Source organism: Mustelus asterias, chromosome 2 (genome assembly GCF_964213995.1).
Source record: "Mustelus asterias chromosome 2, sMusAst1.hap1.1, whole genome shotgun sequence".
In the NCBI taxonomy this organism is placed as follows: Eukaryota; Metazoa; Chordata; class Chondrichthyes; order Carcharhiniformes; family Triakidae; genus Mustelus; species Mustelus asterias.
The window spans coordinates 44,207,298-44,232,485 of NC_135802.1; the positions used below are offsets into that span (position 1 = coordinate 44,207,298).

The following is a 25,188-nucleotide window of genomic DNA, read 5'->3' on the forward strand; positions in this document are numbered from 1 at the left end:
TTTCTTAGGTACCCAGTCATACCAACAGAACAACACTGCTTCACAGGCCAGTAATAAGGAGTCACCTACCTTCTGGTCATCTTCGATCTCTGGCTTCTCACAAGCCCACTTCACTTTCCATCTGCTTTCTGCAGCTTTGTCTTTTTAGAGATTATCTCTGCTCCTCACTGTTCATAGAAATCATAGAAATCATAGAAACCCTACAGTGCAGAAGGAGGCCATTCGGCCCATCGAGTCTACACCGACCACAATCCCACCCAGGCCCTACCCCCCACATATTTTACCCGCTAATCCCGCTAACCTACACATCTCAGGACTCTAAGGGACAATTTTTAACCTGGCCAATCAACCTAACCCGCACATCTTTGGACTGTGGGAGGAAACCGGAGCACCCGGAGGAAACCCACGCAGACATGAGGAGAATGTGCAAACTCCACACAGACAGTGACCCGAGCCGGGAATCGAACCCAGGACCCTGGCGCTGTGAAGCAGCAGTGCTAACCACTGTGCTTTCAATCCCTTGATCCTTGACTTCTCAGTCTTCCTGGAAAAGCTGTCCCATTTCTAGCTTGCCTTTTTTTCACCTGATTAACTGCATCCTCAAAAACCTCTAAGCAATTTGTCAAACATGACGTCCCTTTCATAAACATGTTGACTTTGTCATGCTATGATTTTCTATGTGCATCATTAAGACATACTTAATAATAGATTCTAGCACATTTTCGATGACTAATGACAGGTAAACTGACCTGTAGATCCCTGTTTTCTCTCTTCCTGCTTTCCTGGAAACTGGAGTTACATGTACTAACTTCCAATCTGCAGGGACCATTCTACAATCCTGGAAATTTTGGAAAAATTATAACCTCACAACAAGCTAGAGTCCCAGGCTAGCCATACGAACACCCACCGATTATGGCAAGGCCTACACGACATAACCAACTACAAGGTGAAGGCGTGTAGCATCGCCGGCACCAATGCATCCCTCTCCGATGAGCTCAACGCATTTTAAGCCCGTTTTGAGCAAGAGGTAAGTGAGAAGACGGCATCCTCCCTGGAAACCTCAGTTGAATTGGTATCCGAGGTCACCATTGCAGACGTCAGATTGGTCTTTTTGAAAGTTAACCCACAGAAAGCAACTGGCCCGGAGTACCCGGACGAGCACTCAGACCCTGTGCGGACCAGCTGGCAGTGGTATTCGCCAGCATCTTTAAGCTGTCCTTACTCTGATCTGTGACCCCTACCTGCTTCAAGAGGCGACCATCATCCCTGTATCAAAAAATAGCCAGGCAGCATGTCTTAATGACTATTGTACAGTGGCTCAGACATCCATCATTATGAAGTGCTTCGAAAGGTTAGTCATGGCGTACATCAATTCCGGTCTCCCAGATTGCCTGGATCCACTACAATTCGCCTATCAACGCAACAGATCCACAGCAGACTCCATCTCCCTTTGAGAAAAAGATACAAAAATCTGACATCATGTACCAACCGACTCAAAAACTGCTTCTTCCCTGCTGCTATCAAACTTTTGAATGGATCTACCATATATTAAGCTGATCTTTCACAACACCCTATCTGTGGCTGTAACACTATATTCTGCACCTTCTCCTTTCCTTCTCTCCAATATACTCTATGAACGGTATGTTTTGTCTGTATAGCGCAAGAAAGAATATTCTTCACTGTATCCCAATACATGTGACAATAATTGATCAAATCAAATCAACGATGAAGTGACCCTGCATTGTGATGCCAGCAAAACCGGACTTGGAGCAATCACTATACAGCAAGGACTACCAGTTGCACTTGCAACCAGAGCATTAACACAAACTGAACTATGTTACAGATTATGAAAGAGTGGCTAGCTATTATGTTTGCATGTGACCATTTTAATCACCACCTGTATGGGAGAGACAAAGCAACAGTAGAGTCTGACCATAATTTTCTCCAAAGCATCAACAATGGATGTTACTTCTTTTGCAGAGACATCATTTGGAAGTGAAGTACAAGAAGGAAAGTGGGTATATATTGCTCACTTGCTGTTGAGAGCTGCACTCCCTTTGAAGAAAGTTGACACTGGTAGTACAGAGTGTGAAACCTTCCAGATTTAATGAGAAGGAACAGCATGACATGCCATGGAAGTCATCAACCCAGCAGCGACATTGAATCTGATAGACAAGTGTGTTGCTCAGATCAAGCAAACTGTGCAAAGAGATGCAACTCTCCAAGTGCTGCAGGAAGTAGTGATGACAGAATGGCCTGATCCATCAAAGACAAACATGCCCATGTAAGAGAGTAATGGACATACAGAGATGAACTGATTGGCCAAGGTGGCATCTGGTACAGAGCTACAAAGAAAATTATCCCTAAGGAGATGAGAAAAGAGATACTAAAATGCATACATGCAAGCCATCAAGGAAATGACTCTAGTCTGAGGAAGGCAAGAGAAGTGCTCTATTTGCCAGACATGAGCAATTAAATCAAGGACAACATCAGTCAGTGCAGTGTTTTTGATGAACATCAAGCTAAGGAGCCACTTGCGACTCATGACATTCCAGACAGGCCATGGATAAAGCTTGGCGTGGACCTCTTCACTCTCATTTGCACTGATTATCTTGTCACAGTTGACAATTATTTAGACCACTTCAGAGTTGGAGCAGCTGACTTAAGAACATAAGAACATAAGAACTAGGAGCAGGAGTAGGCTATCTGGCCCCTCGAGCCTGCTCCGCCATTCAATAAGATCATGGCTGATCTTTTTGTGGACTCAACTCCACTTACCCGCCCGCTCACCATAACCCTTAATTCCTTTACTGTTCAAAAATGTATCTTGCATCCTGCCAACCGACGCAGAATCAAGATCCAGAGATGATCATGACCAGTGATTATTTTTAAAGTGGGTAAGATTTCACCTGCCAGTTCCACTGATGGGGGACTCCTGAACAAGGCCACATAATGTTAAAAAAGGCCACATAATGTTAAAATTAGAGGTAGACCATTTAGGGTGATGGTCAGGGAGCATTTCTTCACAAAAAGGGTAGTGGAAATCTGAAAATCTCCACAAAAAGCTGTTGAGTCTAGATCAATTGAAAATTTAAAAAAACTAAATTATTAGATTTTTCTTAGGCGGGGTTAATAGGGGATATGGAACCAAGACAGGTAAATGCAGTTAACATAAGATTGACTGTGACCTAATTGAATTGTGGAGCAGGCTTGAGGAATGAAATAGTATGTACCTGAGATGAGATGAAATTGCAACAATAATTATGCCTTTTCTATTCAAATGTTTTAATCTATTTTGATTACAGAGATACTGTTCAGAAATGTCTGCACAGAATCAAACAAATCTTGAAGATAATTTCACAATCCAGGATACACTTAAGCAGAAAGATGCACTCATTTCATCTTTAAAGGAGAAATTATTGCAATATGAAGCGCATGAAGAAATGCATCAGGTATGTACTTGTAAAACTCACCAGTGACAAGTCAGTTCCTTGTACATGTTTTTGCATTTCACAGTTTATTTTATAGTTATGAGTGTGTTGGAATATTTATAATCTGGTTGTTTTGAAAATGACTTTTTGCATATTGGCTATTTTGTAGAAATTATGCATGCATACATGGTCAAGACACTGTGTTATGTGTATGCATGATTAGTCCCAATAGGTGAACATACACAAGTGACAGATAGAAAAAGAACAGTTAATCCTTGAAGCATTTCCCGCACCATGACGATCTGGCCATCATGGCTAAACACTTCTTCCCATCTGTTACGGACAGGAGGGACACAGTCCCAATTAATTTAACAGTCCCAATTTCTTCTCCTCACTACCCATCCATAAACAGAAATGTGTTTTGATTTTGATATCTCCCGTTATAAGCGGTGGTTTGTTTCCCAAACCCTCAGTTTTGACAAGATCCTCTTTTTAGTATTAACAAATTTGAGATAGGATTGTGGGTGGGATACCCGAGGTGACCAGTACTGCCTAAACTTCAGACAATACAAGACTCACAAAGCCAGTGTCTCCATTTAAAAATGTAACTTTATTTAACCAGCAGCTGCTAGGAGACCATCAAAGGGCCAGGACAGCTCTCTGATAGAGCAGCGAGACCTCTCCGATGAAATTGAACGTATACAACTCAAAATAGGTCAATTATAGGTTTTCTTATCAATTATTCCCGCCTTTAATTCGCTTAAAATCAATCATCTTCAATATACACAAATCAACAATAATACCTATCATGTATCTCAGCCAATCATATCTTATTCTCTGGCGTAATGGCATTTTATTAGTCTGTAGAATTCGGAAGCTAACTCCTATCTTGGCTAACCCCACTTCCCCTGTTGCCTAGTAACCTCAGATGCTAATCCAAAGTTTAAATGAACGTTCTCATGGGTTCCCTGGAAGGTCGTTGCAAAACCAGATTAACACATGACTCCACATCTGGGCATGCATCCATCTTGTCTGGGCAGTGAATAAACTCTATTCATGAAGTGTGATTAAGTGTCCTAAATGTTCTTTCCATCCAAAACTTTACTGATAAATCTTGCATATTCCCAAGATCTAAAGAATAGGATGTTGGTGGTTTAAGTTTCTCAATCTCCTTTCGAATGTGTGTAACCAAATAGGTTATGTTCTCTAAAGTGTCAGTTACTTATGTGCAACACTTTGATCCAATCAAAGCACATGTACCACCCGTAGTTGCCAAAATGAAGTCTAATGCCATTCGATTCTATAGAACAGTGCGCATTGCAACCATCTCATCACTGATCTCAGTGAGGGCTGTAACAGGATCATTGGCAACCTGTTCCAAAACCGAGAAAATGGCTTCAATCTCGATTTACAATCTTGTATATGCATATGGGGACATCATTATACCAAGGAAGTTGTCAATTCCCGCAAGAGCACTTTGATTTCTCCCAGACGGAAGCTGGTAAGAATGATAAATATATGGGACTACATATCGAAGGTAACACGACCCCTGCCATTCAATTGGTAGCCATGGATATGCCTTGTTTCCACAAATCCAATATGTACCATTAAGAGTTGGATAGATGTGTTACCCCTTAGAACAGAATGGAATATTGCAAGATTGATATTACTAGGTGGATTCCCACAAATCCGGCTGCTTAAATCTACTGAGTGTTGACACTTACTTGTGCCCTAGTCTCCTCCAGGACCTTTTTTATTCTCAACACACAATATCCCTTTCGTTTTCGATTCTGCTTCATTTAAAATAAGGCTGGTGCTGTACTGGATGTTTTGAAAATAGATGAATATCTATTCATGTGACCTCCCCACCTGTACAAGATCTATTTCTATAAAAATCTATTCCATCACAATCTCTCGGAAAACCCAGTCAACCCAGCCAATGGCCAGAAGGGGGGGGGGGGGATTGTAAGGGGGGAACCCTAATAGGTTAGTAAAATTTTTAAACCATTGGACATTATGGCACAGACAGAACTACCAGCATTAAGTGAAATGACCTTAGGATGCTACTGCCTTATGCTCTCTAAAAGACTGAGTAAGCTGATCCCACACAATTAAATCTGGCTATGACAAAGGCATGGATAGAGAGGTATTCCTCCCTCAACGTTATAGGAATGTACAAACAGTCTCAACATTTAGATATATTGGCAGTTCTAGCATAAGTGTATGCCATATACAAATAAGTATTGGTAGTAGTTGCTGATGGACTGTCTGTATTAAACATAATAAATTCAACAATAAAAGAACAGAAAGGTTTCCAATCATTTTGATAATTATCAACTGACAGTCTCAATATTCTCTTTTATTTCTCCCAGCTGCCGGTCGATATTAAAAAAGACAAAAATTCATTTACAGAATTATGATGCCTTAAATTTCAAGTCTGGAGCTTGACAATCCGTCTTGAATTTGGCCGTTGGTTCTTATGCTCTGTTGACTGCAAAAGTATCTGGGTATCTTCGCACAATTTCTGTAAACAAAGTGCCCTAAGGCACTTGAGTTAATATCACATTAACTAATTCATTTCTATTTCTTCTATTCCAATATTATCCTGATTTCCCCGTACCATAACCTGGCCTAATCTAATAACTCTGCTGGAAATCCAAATTAACCATGTTACCAGTAATGTGGCTGCAATAGCCATGATGATCCCCTGATATAGGTAATGTAGGAGGGTGCTCTTCTGCCAATTTCATCCAATCTCTACGCTGTTGTTGAATGATTACCTGCTCTTTGAGAGAATGTAAATGGTCTACTAAATCTCTCATACACTGAAACACTGCTTCTTGGCAAACTTCAAGTTGTCCTCCCCCTGTTAGTACATGCTCTGAGAGACGCATTGCCCTACCAGCCATCAGTTCAAAAAGGGTTAATCCTATCCGTCAGGATGGAGTAGCTTTTTGTTGTAATAATATTGCAGGCAAAGCCTGTACCCAGTTATTTCCTTCTTCTAAAATGGCCTTGGCTAAACTATTCTTCAGTGTTTGATTCATTCGTTCTACCTTTCCTGAGCTCTGTGGGTGATATCGTATGTGAAACCTTTGTTTTACCCCTAGCATTTGATAGACTTCTCTTAACACTCTTCCTGGGAAATGAGTTCCCTGGTCTGAGTCTAACTGAAGAGGCATTCCCCACCTAGGTATTATACAATTCGCCAATATCAAAGCTACAGTTTTGGCTGTGGCACCTTTACAGGCAAATGCTTCAATCCATCGAGTAAACTGATCAATAATTACTAAACAATAGGTCTTCCCTTTCGCTCTAGTTAGTGGTCCTGTGAAATCCATTTGCAGATATTCTCATGGTCCTTTGGGTCTCGGCTGGTTTCCCATCTTAACCCTTCAGTGATGGCCTAGTCCCACTAGTGCAGACTGTAAGCATCTTTGACAGAATTTTGCTATCATTTCCCACATGCCTTTCCATCACTAACAATTTCCAACTAAATTGACCATCTTATCTCTACTTGTATGAGCTAATCCATGATATACTTTTAAAAGGTTTGCTGTACTGCTTCTGGTGCTATTATTTTCCCTTCGCTTCTCCATATACCATCTTGACCTTTTTGCCCCCCTTGTTTTTCCCACTTCTGCTTCTCTTCCTCTGGCACTTGTTGCTGTACTTGCTTTATATTAATGTCTGTGATAGCACTAACTTGTAATGCTGCCACGCCTGCTGTTTTCGTCCCTTCCCAATTTTGTTCTAACAAATCTTTCGCTGCCTCGTTGGCTTGACTGTTTCCTTTCTGGGCTTGACTCTTAATTTTCTTATGTGCCTGCATTTTGATTACAGCTGCTTCTAAAGGACTACTGGCTGCTTGGATTAGATCTTTAACCAAATTCTCGTGCTGTACATGTCCACCGCTTGAGATAATGAAACCTCATCTGTTCCAAGCTGTTATATAGTCACAAATTACCCCAAAAGCACATCGACTATCTGTATAGATGTTAACTCATTTTCCTGTGTCCCATTCTAAAGCTTTAGTTAAAGCTAACAACTCTGCTACTTGTGCTGAATTGCTCCCTGGGATTTGTTCTCCTGCAATCACTGTTCTCTCATCATTTACCACTGCCCATGCAGTGTGGAGTTCTCCATTAACATATTTTCTAGCTCCATCTACATTTCAGTTAATCACCCCTTCACCTGTGACTGGTTCTTCTGCTAAACCTTCACTTACTCCCTTATTCACTTCTGCAACACATTCATGCTCTGTTCCTTGCACTGTCAATCCTCCTGCAGGATTTTCCCTTACATCTCTGCTGATTTCTATATGCGTGTCTTCCAGCACAAGGTTTGCTTCCCATTTTGAACGTCTTCCATCAGAAACTCCTTTTAACCTCCGTGCTTCTAAAAGCTGGACAATTGTGTGAGGACTGTGGAGAATTATTTTTCTTTCAAGGTGAGTGGCTCTGAAACACTTACTGCCCAAGAGGCACATGCTAATGCTCACAACACATCGGTGCATACCTCTAGCAACTGAATCTAGTTGGGCGGAGTAGTATCCCACTGGTCTTAATCTGTCTCCATGTTGTCCACTGCAGCTTGCATTCCATCATTTTCCTTACAAAGAATGTGAAACAGTTTAGGGAGATCTAGTAATCCTGATGTAGGAGCTTTTACCATAGCTTGCTTTAAATCGGAGAAAGAATGTGTTTCTTTCTCTTCCCCATTCTATTTCGCTGCTTGCCCTTCCTCCTTTAATCAAATCATTGCAAACACTGCATAATCTTCCACAAAATTCCTGCAATAGTTAAAAAAAATCCAATATTTGTCTTACCCTTTTTCAGTTGGGAGGCCTCTGTACACAATGCATAACTTTCTTCCGGTCCTCTGGAATTTCTTTTTTACTGAATTCTATAACATAATAACACCTTTTAAACAGAAATCAATCCTTTCAATTTGATTCCAGGCAGTAACGTATTCTGATTGCTCACTCTTTATCTTAAATAGCATCATTTTGTTAAGGTAACTTGTTTACAGCACATTTTCTAATGTCAGAATTCTCCCAAATTCAGAAAACAGAGTTGTAGGCTTTCAAATATCCATTAGGGTCTACCTTATCTCTTCTTTAAAAAAAAATACTTTGTTCTTTCATCCATAGGTTTCACCCAAACTATATTTTACTTTTTAGAATCCCTTTAAACGTTTCTTTTACTACCCTGTTCACTACCCCATTTCTCATCTGTATATCGTATACCTGTTCCTTTCCTTTAATGTTCATTTATTCCACTGGATTATCTCTCTCATTTCTAGCCATATTAATCTGTCAGTTTAGTGGTAAGAGCGGGCTTACTTTCTTGGCAACCATTCAAAAATCCCGGACTAATTGTCTTCTCAGAATCTAATTCTAAATTTATCTTTTCATTGCCAATTGTAAGACTTACACATTTACTATCATATTGTGGCTACAAGAGCAGGTCAGAGGCTAGGAATACTGCAGCGACTAACTCACTTCCTGACTCCCCAAAGCCTATCCACCATCTACAAGGTACAAGTCAGGAGTGTGATGGAGTACTCCCCACCTGTCAGAATGGGTGCAGCTCCAACAACATTGAAGAAGCTTGACACCATCAAGGACAAAGCAGCCCACTTGATTGGCACCACATCCAGAAACATTCAATCCCTCCACCACCGATGCACAGTAGCAGCAGTGTGTACTATCTACAAGATGCACTGCAGCAATTCACCAAAGATACTTAGACAGCACCTTCCAAACCCACAACCACTTCCATCAAGAAGGACATTCAATGGCATTACCATTGTTGAATCCCCCAACTGGACAAGCATATAAATACTGTGGCTACCACTAGGCTGGGAATCTTGTGGTAAGTAACTCACCTCCTCTCCTGTCTCCCCAAAGTCTGTCCACCATCTACAAGGCAAAAATCAGGAGTATAATGGAATACTCTCCACTTGCCTGGATAAGTGCAGCTCCAAAAACACTCAAAAAGCTCACCACCATCCAGGACAAAGCAGCTCAGTTGATTGCTACCCCTTCCACAAATATTCAACCTCTTCATCACCGACAAACAGTGGTGGCTGTGAGTGCCATCTACAAGATGAGACAGCACCATCCAAACGCAAGACCACTACCATCTAGAAGGACAAGAGCAGCAGACACTTGGAAACACCACCATCTGGAGGTTCCCCTCCAGGTCACTCACCTTCTTGATTTGAAAATATATGGCGATTCCTTCACTGTCGCTGGGTCAAAATCCTGGAACTCCCTAACAGCATAGTAGGTTTACCTTCACCTCAGGCACTGCAGTGGCTCAAGGAGGCAGCTCACCACCTTCTGAAGGGTAACTAGGGATGGGTAGTAAATGCTGGCCCAGCCAGCAACACCCACATTCTGTAAATGAATTAAAAAATGATAAGGAACAAGCGGAGTAGCAACATCAACAATACAAGCAGCAGCAGGAGCAACACTAGCAGCAGCACCAGCTGCTTTTTTTCTCGTCCTTAAGCCACTTCACAGGCCGGAAAGGATAGATGCAGAAATCCAGCTCGAAAGAAGCGATAAAGTGAAGTAAAATGTATTTATTAGTCACAAGTAAGGCTTACATTAACACTGCAATGAAATTACTGCGAAATTCCCCTAGTTGCCACACTTCGGTGCCTGTTCGGGTAAATGCACTTAACCAGCACGTCTTTCAGATTGGGAGGAAACCAGAGCACCCAGAGGAAACCCACGCAGACACGGGGAGAACATGCAAACCCCACACAGACAGTGACCCAAGCCGGGAATCGAACCCGTGTCCCTGGCGCTGTGAGGCAGCAGTGCTAACCACTGTGCCACTATGATATGTCCCACCACAGGTCTACTGGCAAAAATAAAATCAGCTTTCTCAACACGTCTGAGCATCAGTGCCTTATGAAGTATGGGCGGCACTGTGGCACAGTGGTTAGCACTGCTGCTTCACAGCGCCAGGGACCTGGGTTTGATTCCCGGCTTGGGTCACTGTCTGTGTGGAGTTTGCACGTTCTCCCCATGTCTGCGTGGATTCCCTCCGGGCGCTCCAGTTTCTTCCCACAATTTGAAAGCTGTGCTGGTTAGGTACATTGACCTGAACAGGTGCTGGAGTGTGGCGACTCGGGGAATTTCACAGTAACTTCATTGCAGTGTTAATGTAAGCCTCACTTGTAACGAATAAATGAACTTTAAAACTTTAAGTTTAGGCTCTCACAGCACGTCATTGCTGACATTCGCAGCCTCCTGGAGGGAGACCTCCTTCACTGTGGAGCCAGTGAGCATGCAGTGTCCGTGGCCATCAGGGCAGCTATCATTGGAGAGTCACTGCCCAGTTCTCTGTCTCCTCCTGCGGTTGTGCATTCTCCTCTGGAAAAAGAGAAAACATAGAGTTTTGAGTGTGAAAAATGGATTTTGCTGAGGAGATGCAATGACAGTATTCATGGTTGTGACATGTCAATAAAGTGAAGGTGAGTGGAAGTGTTGGTTGTTCAGATGAGCATCCAAGGCAGTGTCAAGTGAAAGAGGAATAAATGGAGCTGTCTGGTCAGAGGAGTGATGTGCAGCAAAATGCTGGGGAAGTCGGAGCACAGGGTTGACACATGAATGTAATGCCACTCAACCCTTCTGCCCTCCTGAGGTCATTGAATCTTTTGGGCTGTACCCAGTCATTGGAATCAGTTGCTCAACCACTTCTGTCAACACCTGCTTTGCTTCAGAGGTTGCATCTTCTTCCCATTCATAGGAAACAACAATTAATTTCAGTCCCTCTGACCCCCCAGCAGCACCTTCAGGAGAGAGTTAGAAACTTGGCAGAGCAGATCTTCCACATCTCCTTTGCAATTCTGTGGTTGCTGAAGTCTCAGGAAGCAATATAGAATTTAGCATTTCTGAGCCCTGCTGGAGTGCCTTTAACTGGAGATTCCTCTTTTGACAGAATGTGGATTATCATCATGATATCCTCTGTGATTGATTCACAAACCCAGAAGCACAGTGCTAATGCTATGGCTGAGTCAAAGTTGCTGAAATTAAACAAATGGTTTCACAACCTTCTGCTTGTCCACAACACCCCCCGCTCCCACCTCCCCCCCCAACCCCCACTCTCTCCACCACCAACCCCACAACACAAATCATACCCACAGTCCAAAATCCACGTTAACACCCTTTCCTCCAGCCTGATAATTCAGTGAACACCAAAGTGTAATTGAGAACACAGCCAGATCAGCCATAATCTTACTGAATGATGGAGCAGGTTCGAAGAGGTGAATGCCTACTCTTACACCTAAGTTCCATGTTCCTATCACTTCCCACACCAACTTAGAGGTTTATGTCCATACACTTCATCACACCCCCATCTGAACATACACCACTAACTTTGTTGTAGAAACATAGAAACATAGAAAAACTACAGCACAAAACAGGCCCTTCTGCCCTACAAGTTGTGCCGAACATATCCCTACCTTTTAGGCCTACCGATAACCCTCCATCCTATTAAGTCCCATGTACTCATCCAGGAGTCTCTTAAAAGACCCTATTGAGTTTGCCTCCACCACCACTGACGGCAGCCCATTCCACTCGCCCACCACCCTCTGTGTGAAAAACTTCCCCCTAACATTTCCCCTGTACCTATCCCCCCAGCACCTTAAACCTGTGTCCGCTCGTAGCAGCCATTTCCACCCTGGGAAAAAGCCTCCGAGAGTCCACCCAATCTATGCCTCTCAACATCTTATATACCTCTATTAGGTCTCCTCTCATCCTACGTCTCGCCAAGGAGAAAAGACCGAGCTCCCTCAGCCTGTCCTCATAAGGCATGCCACTCAATCCAGGCAACATCCTTGTAAATCTCCTCTGCATCCTTTCAATCTTTTCCACATCCTTCCTGTAATGAGGCGACCAGAACTGAGCACAGTAATCCAAGTGGGGTCTGACGAGGGTCTTATATAGCTGCATCATTATCCCCGGACTCCTAAACTCAATCCCTCGATTGATAAAGGCCAGCACACCATACGCCTTCTTAACCACCTCCTCCACCTGCGGGGCCGATTTTAGAGTCCTATGGACCTGGACCCCAAGGTCCTTCTGATCCTCTACAGTACTAAGAGTCTTTCCCTTTATATTGTACTCCTTCATCCCATTTGACCTGCCAAAATGGACCACTACGCATTTAGCTGGGTTGAAGTTCATCTGCCACTTCTCCGCCCAGTCTTGCATCCTATCTATGTCCCTCTGTAACTTCTGACATCCCTCCAGACTATCCACAACCCCACCAACCTTCGTGTCATTGGCAAACTTACCAACCCATCCCTCCACTTCCTCATCCAGGTCATTTATGAAAATGACAAACAGCAAGGGTCCCAGAACAGATCCCTGGGGCACACCACTGGTGACCAACCTCCATTTAGAAAAAGACCCATCTATACCCACTCTCTGCCTCCTTTGGGCAAGCCAGTTCTGGATCCACAGGGCAGCACCCCTTGGATCCCATGCCCTCTCACTTTTTCTAGAAGCCTTGCATGGGGGACCTTATCGAACGCCTTGCTAAAATCCATATAAACCACATCTACCGCTTTCCCTTCGTCAATGTGTTTAGTCACATTTTCGAAGAACTCCACCAGGCTCGTAAGGCACGATCTGTCTTTGACAAAGCCATGCTGAGTATTCTTGAGCATACTAAACCTCTCTAAATGCTCATAAATCTTGTCCCTCAGGATCTTCTCCATCAGCTTACCAACCACTGAGGTTAGACTCACCGGTCTGTAATTTCCTGGGCTGTCCCTATTCCCCTTCTTGAAAATAGGAACCACATCCGCAATCCTCCAATCCTCCGGCACCTCTCCCGTCTCCATCGACGACACAAAGATCATCGCCAGAGGCTCTGCAATCTCTTCCCTCGCCTCCCACAGTAACCTGGGGTACATCCCATCCGGACCTGGCGACTTATCTATCTTGATGCCATTCAAAGATTCCAGCACAACCTCTTTGTTAAAGTCCACATACTCAATCTTTTCAGTCCACCGCAAGCCCGCAGTACATCCACCCAGGTCCTTCTCCTCTGTGAAAACCGAGGCAAAATACTCATTAAGCACCTCTGCCATTTCTACTGGTTCCGTACAGATTTTCCCGCCTTCACCTTTTATCGGCCCTATTCCTTCACGTCTCATCCTTTTACTCTTCACATATTTATAGAATGCCTTAGGGTTTTCCTTTATCCTACCTGCCAAGGCCTTCTCGTGACCCCTTCTGGCTCTCCTAATTTCCTTCTTTAGTTCCTTCCTTCAAGCCGTATACTCATCTAGATCCCTATCTTCGCCAAGCTCTCTGAACCTTTTGTATGCTTTCCTTTTCTTCACGACTAGGTCCCGCACAGCTTTCATGCACCACGGTTCCTTTAACCTACCAACTCCTCCCTGTCTGCTGGGAACGTTGTCCTGTAGAACTCTAGACAGACATTCCTTGAAAAACTGCCACCTCTCTTCTGTACATTTCCCTGAGAATGCCCCCTTCCAATTTACTCCTCTAATTTGCTTTCTTATGTCTTCATATTTCCCCTTACTCCATATAAACCCTTTCCTAGCTTGCCTGATCCTCTTTTTTTCCAATGCAAGCATAAAGAAGATAGATTTATGATCGCTATCCCCAAGATGCTCTCCCACTGAGAGATCTGACACCTGTCCAGGTTCATTGGTCAGTATCAGATCAAGTACAGCCTCTCCTCTTGTAGGCTTGTCCACATGCTGTGTCAGGAAACCCTCCTGAACACACCTAACAAACTCCTCCCCATCCAATCCCCTTACCCTCGGGATATTCCAATCTATGTTTGGGAAATTAAAGTTTCCCATCACAACAACTCTGCTATTATTGCAACTCTCCAGGATCTGTTTCCCTATCTGCTCCTCCACCCCCCTGTTACTATTGGGCAGCCTATAGAAAACTCCCAGCAAAGTGATCGACCCCTTCCCACTCCAAACTTCCACCCACAGAGACTCTGTAGACAATCCCTCCACAGCATACACCTTCTCTACAGCTGTGACACTATCCCTGATCAGCAGTGCCACTCCACCCCCTCTCTTGCCTCCCTCCCTGTCCTTCCTGAAACATCTGAATCCCGGCACCTGGAGTATCCAGTCCTGTCCCTGACACATCCAAATCTCCGTAATGGCCACCACATCACACTTCCAGGCATCGATCCACGCTCTGAGCTCATCCCCTTTATTCACTATACTCCTGGCATGAAAGTAAACACATCTCAATCCTTTGGTCTGAGCTCTCCCCTTCTCTATCCCCCGTCCATCCTCCCTCTTGCACTGTCTATAACCCTTCTCTGTTTTAAGGCAATTAAAGTTCATCCGTCTATTTTACACATTCTATTACTCTCACGCATAGGTCTCTTCCTTCCCTCCTTGCAGTAGAAGCAAACAATCACCAGCAGGATTAGACAAAGAATTGGAGAAGACCCTCTAACCAACACTGACAGCTGCAGAGGTGGGGCTCAGGAAATAAGCTGAGTTTCAATGTGCCTGGCCATTGGAGATGGAAAAATGAAAGTCTCCCAGCTAACCATTGACAGAATTAAATTGCACACTGCCATTGGGATACAATACTCCCTTTTGTTGTCTTGTTGGCTTCATGCCAGCAATCAATGAAATATGATCATATGTATAATGCTAATTTCTCACTTTCTTACCTTATCAGTTCTAGTTCTCGGGGTCTTTAATCTTCCACAGCCTCTTGAAGTGTGCAGCAAGAGATGGTGCAGGAGGAAGACAAAAACTCCTCAAAACTCATTCTGAGGGTGCACTGTCACAAAACTCAATGCAGTCCTTGCACCACTCTGATACACATACTTGGTGAGACCAAGAACAGGGGTTTTAGCCCCATGTCTCACACAAGACTGAAGTGTAAAAATAGGGACAGCAGTGAAGAGTTTGATTTGGAGGGAACAGGGCACTCCAAGCACTGCTCAACTAAACGCAGATCGTGAACTTCGAGAGCCATTGTTAGAAGCAGATCATTCTGGACCAACAGCAAAAAATAAGTGAGATTCTGACAGGCTTTGTTCAGTTTGCAGATAGATTTAGAAGTTTGTCTCATGCATGAATGCCATGATCTCTTTGCAGTGATGTTTTTGCATGAAAACATCATATGGAAGTCAAATGAATGCATGCTGGCTTTTACCAATGAGTGTGACACTTTGAATGTTACCTTAGTTGGACGATGAGACCCTAGCCTTGGCCCTTCATCACCCAACTGATGTGCAGTTGCGTACTCTCCAGCTCATTGCTAGCAGGTGGGTCATGAGAGTGAAGATGGGGAAAAGGAACATGGAAGTGGGAACTCTTTTCAAAGCACTTCCATTTTTCATCCGTTGCCTTCTCATCAATCAGTTCCCCACATGCTGCCGAATACCTTGATGGCTGAGGCTGCCCCTACACAGGTGCATGTTGATCACTCTTTGGCAGTGTCTGCATATGGTTCAAAACTCAAAGAATTTTAGCCAAGAGCTAGTTTTACTGTACCATGTAAGAGTAGCAGAAAAAGGAAGAGTAACAGAGATTTCTGAAAATATAATAATTATCTACTTGTATCATAAACAACAATGGACAAGGACTGATCCCTGTGGTGCCCCATGGGTGGCCCTATCCATGATGTTGCAACACCATATATGACTACATTTTCTTTTTCTAATACAGGCAATATTCAGAGCACCTAATAGAGCATAGAACATAGAACAGTACAGCACAGAACAGGCCCTTCGGCCCACGATGTTGTGCCGAGCTTTATCTGAAACCAAGATCAAGCTATCCCACTCCCTATCATCCTGGTGTGCTCCATGTGCCTATCCAATAACCACGTAAATGTTCCTAAAGTGTCTGACTCCACTATCACTGCAGGCAGTCCATTCCACACCCCAACCACTCTGCGTAAAGAACCTACCTCTAATATCCTTCCTATATCTCCCACCATGAACCCTATAGTCATGCCCCCTTGTAATAGCTCCATCCACCCGAGGAAATAGTCTTTGAACGTTCACTCTATCTATCCCCTTCATCATTTTATAAACCTCTATTAAGTCTCCCCTCAGCCCTAGCTCCCTCAACCTTTCCTCATAAGACCTACCCTCCAAACCAGGCAGCATCCTGGTAAATCTCCTCTGCACTCTTTCCAGCGCTTCCACATCCTTCTTATAGTGAGGTGACCAGAACTGCACACAATATTTCAAATGTGGTCTCACCAAGGTCCTGTACAGTTGCACCATAACCCCACGGCTCTTAAACTCCAACCCCCTGTTAATAAAAGCTAACACACTATAGGCCTTCTTCACAGCTCTATCCACTTGAGTGGCAACCTTTAGAGATCTGTGGATATGGACCCCAAGATCTCTCTGTTCCTCCACAGTCTTCAGAATCCTACCTTTGACCCTGTAATCCACATTTAAATTAGTCCTACCAAAATTAATCACCGCACATTTATCAGGGTTAAACTCCATTTGCCATTTTTCAGCCCAGCTTTGCATCCTATCTATGTCTCTTTGCAGTCTACAACAGCCCTCCACCTCATCCACTACTCCACCAATCTTGGTGTCATCAGCAAATTTACTGATCCACCCTTCAGCCCCCTCCTCTAAGTCATTAATAAAAATCACAAAGAGCAGAGGACCAAGCACTGATCCCTGTGGCACTCCGCTAGCAACCTGCCTCCAGTCCGAAAGTTTTCCATCCTTAGAAGCTTGTTTCTGATCCAGTGCCTTTTCTGTCCTGTGAACTAACATTTGTGTGTTCTAACTAACAGTATTAAAAGCCTTGCTGAATTTTAACTTATCATATCCATTTATTGTCTTCTGTTGCCTTTCCTTTCTAATGCCCTTGAATACCCCGAATACTTGCCCACTATTCCATGAGCTCCATATTTGAATTCCTCCAATTGGGTCCCCACTCCCCTTCACAGCCACAGATGGCTCTTATCAAAGTCACAAATGACACTTCTTGTAAACCTCTTCTGTACTTTCTCCAATGCATTCATACCCTTCCTCCAGTGTGGCGCTCAGAACTATACACAACATTTCAGCTGAGGCCTAACTAATGTCTTGTATAAGTTCAGCATAACCTCCTGGCTCTTGTACTCTGTGGGTGGACCCAAGATCGGAAAATCCCACCTGAGGTCAACAGACCTTTGCATGGTCCGTCCTGCCCACTATGATTCCAGTGGCGGGTAGGATGGGAAAATTCTGCCCTATGCCTCTATCAATGAAGCCCAGAATACTATTAACTGCTTCTCCACTTGCCTGCCACCTTTAATGACTTATGCACTCTCTGCTCCTGCACCCACTTAAGAATTTTACCCCTTATTTTATATCGTCTCTCCATGTTCTTCCTATAAAACTATATCACCTCACATTTTTCCACATTGAACTTCATCTGCCAACCATCTACCCACTCTACCAACTTGTCTGTCTGTGTACTTTTGAAGTTCTATTGTCTTCTTCACAGTTTATGATACTTCCAAGTTTTGTGTTATCTATAAACTTTGAAATTGTCCCCTGCACACGAAGACTTGGATCATTAAGATATATCAGGAAAAGCAACAGTCCTAATACCAATCTCTCGGGACCATCACTACAAACTACCTCCACCCTGAAATATATCCATTGATCATTATTTTCTGCTTCCTATTATTCACATTGCTACTGTCCCTTTTATTCCATGAGCTATAACTTTTCTCACAAGTCTGTTGTATAGCACTGTATTGAATTCCTCTTGAAAGTCCATGTACACCACATCAACAGCATTACCCTCATCAGCCCCTTCTGTCACCTCTTCAAAAAGCTCCAGCAAGTTAGTGAAACACAGGCCGCAATTCTCCCAAAAGTGCTGAATTGGCAGGAAAACTGTTCTAGATCCCAACTGTCAGTTCAGCTTCTCAACCGAATCTCCGCCCTCTGTGCACTGCAGAGGTCCCAGTCGTGAATATCATTAAAAACCCAGAGCGGCGGGGCCTATTTGCGCTGGAGTCTGACAGTTCAAGTAAAGTAAAGTAATGCTTACTTATTAGTCACAAGTAAGACTTACATTAACACTGCAATGAAGTTACTGTGAAATTCCCCTAGTCGCCACATTCTGGCGCCTGTTCGGGTCAATACACTTAACCAGCATATCTTTCAGAATGTGGGAGGAAACCGGAGCACCCGGAGGAAACCCACGCAGACATGGGGAGAACGTGCAAACTCCACACAGACAGTGACCCAAGCCGGGAATCGAACCTAGGTCCCTGGCGCTGTGAGGCAGCGGTGCTAACCACTGTGCCACTGTGCCGCCCACAGTTCTGGAATTCTGCACATGTGTAGTGACCCCGATCTGTCAGACTCTCCGTTTGCTGGCCAGTTCGATCGCTGGCCAGCCCGGGACCTCCATAATGCTGCCCCTCAGCATCCCCCACGGCCCGATTGCAGCCCCACAACAATTCCTGGGCCAGCCCTGACCCACCTGTCCCGGAACGCCCTGATGCACAGCCCCCCCCCCCCCCCCCACAGCAGTGACGAACACCTACCCCCTTCACTCCGGCAGACCATCCCCCCCAGCCCGCCCCAATTGCTGCCCTCCCTCCATCCCAGACCGATCCTGTCTGCAGAGCGGCAGCGGGACCCCTCACCCCCACTGATCGCCCACTAGGCCCACAATAGGCCCTGTCCCCTTGGCACTGCCTGTTGAACAGTGCAAGGTGCCCCCTGGGCATGGGCACTTTGCCCCTTGGGCAGTGCCAGGGTGCCCATGCCCATGGGGTACCACTCCCCCGCCGCCCAACCCCCTGGGGATCCCCGATTGCCCCCCCTTCATTCCAGCAGGGTGTCCCGCTAGTTCCTTGAACATGGGGAGCTAGTGTAAACCCCACCGGAATGAAGTACTCCTGGCGGGGTGGGAGATTCCCGATAATCACATTTAAAACATATTAAAATACATTTTTAAAAGATTCAAATTACTTACCTGTCTTCCCGGTTTCCAGCATGGTCTGACCGGCGACTGTTCACCGGCTCTGGGAGATGCGCATGCGTTCCCGGCACATGTGCAAATCCCGGTTCAGGCCAGCGGCGCACATCTCCCTGAAAAGTTGCGGGTCGCGATGGGAGAATCGCTGCCACAATTTACCCTTTAGAAATCCATTCTGCCTCTTCCTAATCAACCCACATTTTTCCATGTGACGACTAATTCTGTCCCGAATAATTGTTCTAAGTCTACACTGACTTCCTCCTAACAAGGTAATGAAAACAGAAAGTGCCGGAAATGCTCAGCAGATCTGGCAATCTCTTGAAGAGAGAAAGTGTTAGAGTTTCACATTTATCAGGCAGAAGAGACCAATATCTCAGAAGATCACAAGATATGGGAACAGAAGTAGGCCAATCAGCCCATCAAACCTAGTCTGCCATTCCATAAGTTCATGGCTGATCTGCTTGTGGCCTTAACTCCACTCCATCATAACGCTCAAGTGCCTTGTGGATCAAAAATCTGCCTAACTTGGTCTTTAATATGTTCAGTGACCCAGCTCCACACCTCTCTGTGGAAGTAATTTCCAAAGACTAACAACCCCCCTGAGAGAAGAAATATATCCACATTTGCGTCTAAATGGCACCCTTTATTTTGAAACTGTGCTTCCGGTTCTAGATTTGAATGAAGGGAAAGCATCCTCTGAGTAACTACCCTATCAAACCCTCAGAATCTTTTATGTTCAACAAAACCACTTCTCATTCTTCTACTCTCCAGTGAAATATCGACCCAACCTGCGCAAACATTCCTCATAAGAATTTCTGGAACTCCATCTGTTGTATATCATTAGTATTTGCCCACTGGAGTTCAAATTCTTGTATACAATAAGGTGAGGTAAGACCAACTCCTCTCCTCTTTGATTCCTTGCAGCACAAGGTGCCCATCCCAAAGTTCTGTTCTTCTGACTCTGGACTTAAGTATACTCCTCCAGTCTCCCATTTTCCTCCATTGGTGGCAGGGTTTTAGTCTACTCCTTGGAATCCTCTCCCTAACCCCTCTTTCTCTTTTCATCTAAATAAACCTCCTGTAGATCTCACTCTTTGACCTAGTTTTCAGTTACACCTCCCAATCTCTGCTTCAGGATTGGCATCAAATTATTTATGCCTTATTATACAGCATTTTTTTCTGTAAATTAAAGATATATATAAATGTAAGTTGTTGTTGATCATGATAATGTTGTAAGGTACAAAAACCTTGCTAAAGTTTAAAACCCTTGAATGTTGCTGATCAATAATTTGTAGAATACAAAATACCTGAAAGGCTACTTTGCTTGTTTCCTGAAAGAGTAAAAACATTACATGTATCATCAGTCAACCCCAGTTAAATAGACTCACCGGTCATTTACTGCATTGTTGATTGTGGACGAGGATGTAAGTAGTAGAGTTGACCAAAGAGAACCAGTGGATGTGGTTTATTTAGACCTTCAGAAGGCTTTTGACAAGGTCTCACACAACAGAGTACTATGTAAAGTTAAAGCACATGGGATTGCTGGTGATGTCTTGAGATAAAAAGCTGGTTAGCATATAGGAAGCACATAAATCAGTCTTTTTCTGATTGGCAGTCAGTGACTAGTGGGTTCCGTAGGGATTTGTTCTAGGATCCAACTGTCCACATTATATATGAATGATTTGGAAGAAGGAACTAAATGTATTATCTCTAAATTTGCAGATGATACAAAGTTGGGTGGGAGGGTGAACTAGGAGGAGGATGCAGAATGCTTCAGCGAGATTTGGACAGACTGAGTGTGGGCATTTGTATGGCAGATGCAGTATAATGGAAATAAATGTGAGATTATCCACTTTGGTAGCAATAATAGATAGACCGATTGTTACTTGAATGGGTGTAAATTGAGAAAGGTGTCCTTGTGCATCAATTATTGAAAGTAAACATGCTGATACAGCAGTCAGTAAAGAAGGCAAATGGTATGATGGCCTTTATAGTGAGAGAATTTGAGTATAGGGATAGGGACGTTTTACTGCAATTGTATAGGGCATTGGTGAGGCCACATCTGGAGTATTGTGTGCAGTTTTAATATCCTTATCTGAGGAAGGATGTCCTTACTATAGAGGGAGTACAGCAAAGGTTTACCAGACTGATTCCTGGGATAGCAGATCTGTCATATGAGGAGAGACTAAGTGAGTTCAGATTATATTCACTGGGGTTTAGAAGAGTGAGAGGGGATCTCATAGAAACTTATAAAATTCTAACAGGGTTAGACAGAGTAGATTCTGAATGTTCCCAAAAGTGGAGGAGTCCAGAACTAGGGGTCATAGTTTGAAGATAAGGGGTAAACCTTTTAGGACTGAGGTGAGGAGAAATTTCTTCACCCAGAGGGTGGTGAATGTGTGGAATTCACAACCATAGAATGTAGTTGAAGCCAAAACGTTGTTTGATTCAAGAAGAAATTAGATACTGTTCCGGGGCTAAAGGGATCAAGGGATATGGGGGAAAGGGGGTGATCAGGATAGTGAATTTGATGATCAGTCATGATCAAAATGAATGACGGAGCAGGCTCGAAGGGCCGAATGGCCCACTCCTGCTTCTAGTTTCTATTTTTCTATTTTCTATGTCTGTGTGCAGGCTTGGCTGCTGAATTTGCTTACATAAGAAGTGACTGCCATAAACGTAACACACTGGCTGGAATTTTACCGGCACGCCTGCCCCGATTCCGGGGTTGGGCGAGGCTCGGAGAATGGCATTCTCCATTGGCCTCGGGTGGGATCGTACGAATCTCAGGCGGACGCGCCAGTAAAGTTCCGCCCAGACTGTGAAATGTCTTGAAACATCCTGTAGAGGTGAAGGGCATTATATAAATACAAATTATTTCCTTAATAGCCAAGTGCACTTATTTTGGGGAAAACATCAAAATAAATAGCCAAAGAGGAGTAGGGATGTTACATATTAATGTGTTGTAATTATGTTTTTGAACATTTTTTTTAAGCATTGTGAAAGGAAGACCTAACTGAAGGTGCCAATGCTGACTAGTGATGGCTTGGTTCTGGTAAATTACTTTTGTAGTTGAGTTACAAGAGGAATCTCTGCAATAACAGATCATCATTTCCTTCAGTCGCTCTAAAGACAATATTTTGTATTGTCAGCCCTCAAAAGCAGTCAGTATATATAGTTAGTGTGATATTGAGTAGATAGGTATTTACAAATCATACAGTATTTACACTTCACTACTAATCTTAACATATTATTGCAAAACTTTTAATTATGTTCAAATTCGGTGCAAACACTGGATGGCAATTGTATATTAGCAACTTCTATTCAGAAGCTGTAATTAGTTAGAGTGAAATAGTTCTCACTTGCCCAAGCTTGTTTCTCTCAATTATTGCTTCAGTATTGTACATAGCAAGTTCCTTGCTTTTTTTGAAGCTCCGGACTGCTGCTGGGGGCAGATGGCAGAGAACACCAGCACAAAACCTGCCACTCAAAGTGTGACAGATGACTGTAGCTACAGAAAACCGTCCCTTTGTTTGTCTTGCTAATGAGTGTCCTCATTGCGGTAGGAGACTTGAATAGTTAATTATCTGCAATTCTTAATTATAACAGGTGGTGGAGCTAGAGGTAAGAGTTAACCAATCAAAGGATAAGCCAAATCTTGAAAGATAATTGTGTCTTTGCAGTTTTCTGGCAGCATCAAAAGAAACAGATACCTTTACCTTTTAATGAATCACTTATTTATCCAGTGTGAATATTTCATTGTTGTTTGTATTAGTCATTTCAACATAATGGAATGTTAAAAGTCTTTCTAATATTTATCTTGCATATTGCAGCAAGGACTCCTCAATTATTTTCTGCCCACTTTAACGTTTAATCCAGAGCTCATAGAATAGATGTACTGCATATATAATTGAAAGCCTTGCTGTAACCTATTACTGCCTAATGCTGGAAGCTTTTATATTACATCTTGTCTGTTTTGTTGCCTTTATAGCCTTTATCACTTCAAATTCAAATACATATGTTTATATGTATTTATTTCTGTTTACTATTAAGAATGTTTATTTGACTCAAAACAATCCATGTGAATGTAAACCAGCAAGTCTATTTGGGATTGCTTTTGTGTAAGCTAGGATAAATTAAAATATAAAAATTACATTTAAATTACTTTCATCAAGTACTTATTCATAAGCACCTGCTTTAATAAAGGATTCCAAAAAATATTACACTACACTAATGAAGAGTAAAACTGGTCTTTCTGTAAATTGAAGAGAAGTGTTCAATAGCATCAACCCGCCTGCACAGCCTATGCGTGACAGGCATGCAAAGCCATGTTAATGTTCAGAATATGAATTATCTCCGGGTGGCTCCATCACAAAGTAGAAAACCAACTGTGTATATATCAGCAGACCTGATGGACTCCATGCGGCTTCAAGCCTGAAAACTTCACTACTTTGACATGTGACGTGCTCTTTATGACTGTGGCAGTACTGTCAGTGAGGAATGGCAACAATGGCAACAAGCCCCCTCCTTAGCTCTGTGCTCTGCCACCCCTGGTGTTGTCCGGCTACACACTCCCCTGCCTGCCTAGTTACGGACAGCAGTCCTCGAGCACACGGGGGGATGTGGGTGGATGGGCCACAGCTGCCTGCCTGGACACAGCTTCCACAATACATGGACCTGAATGATGAGGGCACACAAACAGTATGATATGTATTATTCTCATCAATAAAATGTCCCCATGAATTATTGTCTTTGTATGTAATGTACTACCGGCTTTTTAGCAAGATTCGGTTTTGGAGGGGTCTACTTTTTTTTCCCTCTGCACATTTCTCTTTTTTTGTGTTGTTTCCTATTCATATTCCAAATGATTCATAAAAGCCAGAAAGTTGGATGACAGCTCTGTTGTGGAATAATTTTCATATTGGCTACACAGCTTGCCATTTCTGCTTTTTGTTTTCTGTTCTGACAAAAGAGTTCTGTGATTTTTGCAGATCAATTTTGACTTCAAGGACGACTTTGAGAAAGAACAACTTATTGATGAAAATGAAGAACTGAAGGAACAAGTGAGCTTTCTGAAGAAGAATGCTGAAAGGATGTCGGAAGCCATTCATTCGGGCGAAGTTCGAATAAATGAATTAGGTATTTATAAACAATTCAAAATAAACTGTAATGCAAAAAGACATTATTTGTTCGAGGGATTTTCACGAATTCAGTTTTTGGAGGATGTATAATTTCAATGTATTGTCACACAGGAAAGTGAAAGACTCTTTACTATTTAGACTGGATATAGATAAATGCAAGGTGTGTTTTTTATGAGTGTTTGAGGAAGTAAATATTCAACAGGTGTTATTTTTGCCACACAATGATGCAGGTGTTAGAGTTTACACATAGTAACTGTTTTATTTTATCTATGTGCTGTCATAACTTAGGTTGCAGTTTTTCTCTGTCTGATGTTGAAACATGGTCACCATGCAAAAACTAATATAAAGAGTCCTACTACTATCATTGTGTAATTAAGAAAAATATGTAATAATGGTTTACATGAATTTTAACCTCTTGCACATGTTCTTTCCTTGTTTAAAAAATGCTCTTCTCCATTTCATCTTATTAGTTTATTATTTTTGTTCCTAATGGAGCAGAATTATAGACTATCCCAAAGAAACTCAATTCCTTTTAATGAATTGGATGAGCAGGCACGACCCCATCTAAAGGTGGTACCAATGGGAAATTCAATATAGTTTCTTTCTGGTGGCTG

The 25,188-nt window shown here is 43.1% G+C and overlaps 1 protein-coding gene across 1 annotated transcript in view; it reads left to right on the forward strand.

Annotated features, from left to right (window-relative positions):
* The window catches only part of LOC144480685 (uncharacterized protein C10orf67, mitochondrial-like), a 187,290-nt gene that overhangs the window by 94,875 nt on the left and 67,227 nt on the right, over positions 1–25,188 (forward strand). Inside the window, exons 5-6 of the mRNA XM_078200283.1 lie at positions 3,306–3,452; positions 24,425–24,572. Coding sequence (XP_078056409.1) covers positions 3,306–3,452; positions 24,425–24,572 — 295 coding nt within the window. The remainder of the gene's footprint in view (positions 1–3,305; positions 3,453–24,424; positions 24,573–25,188) is intronic.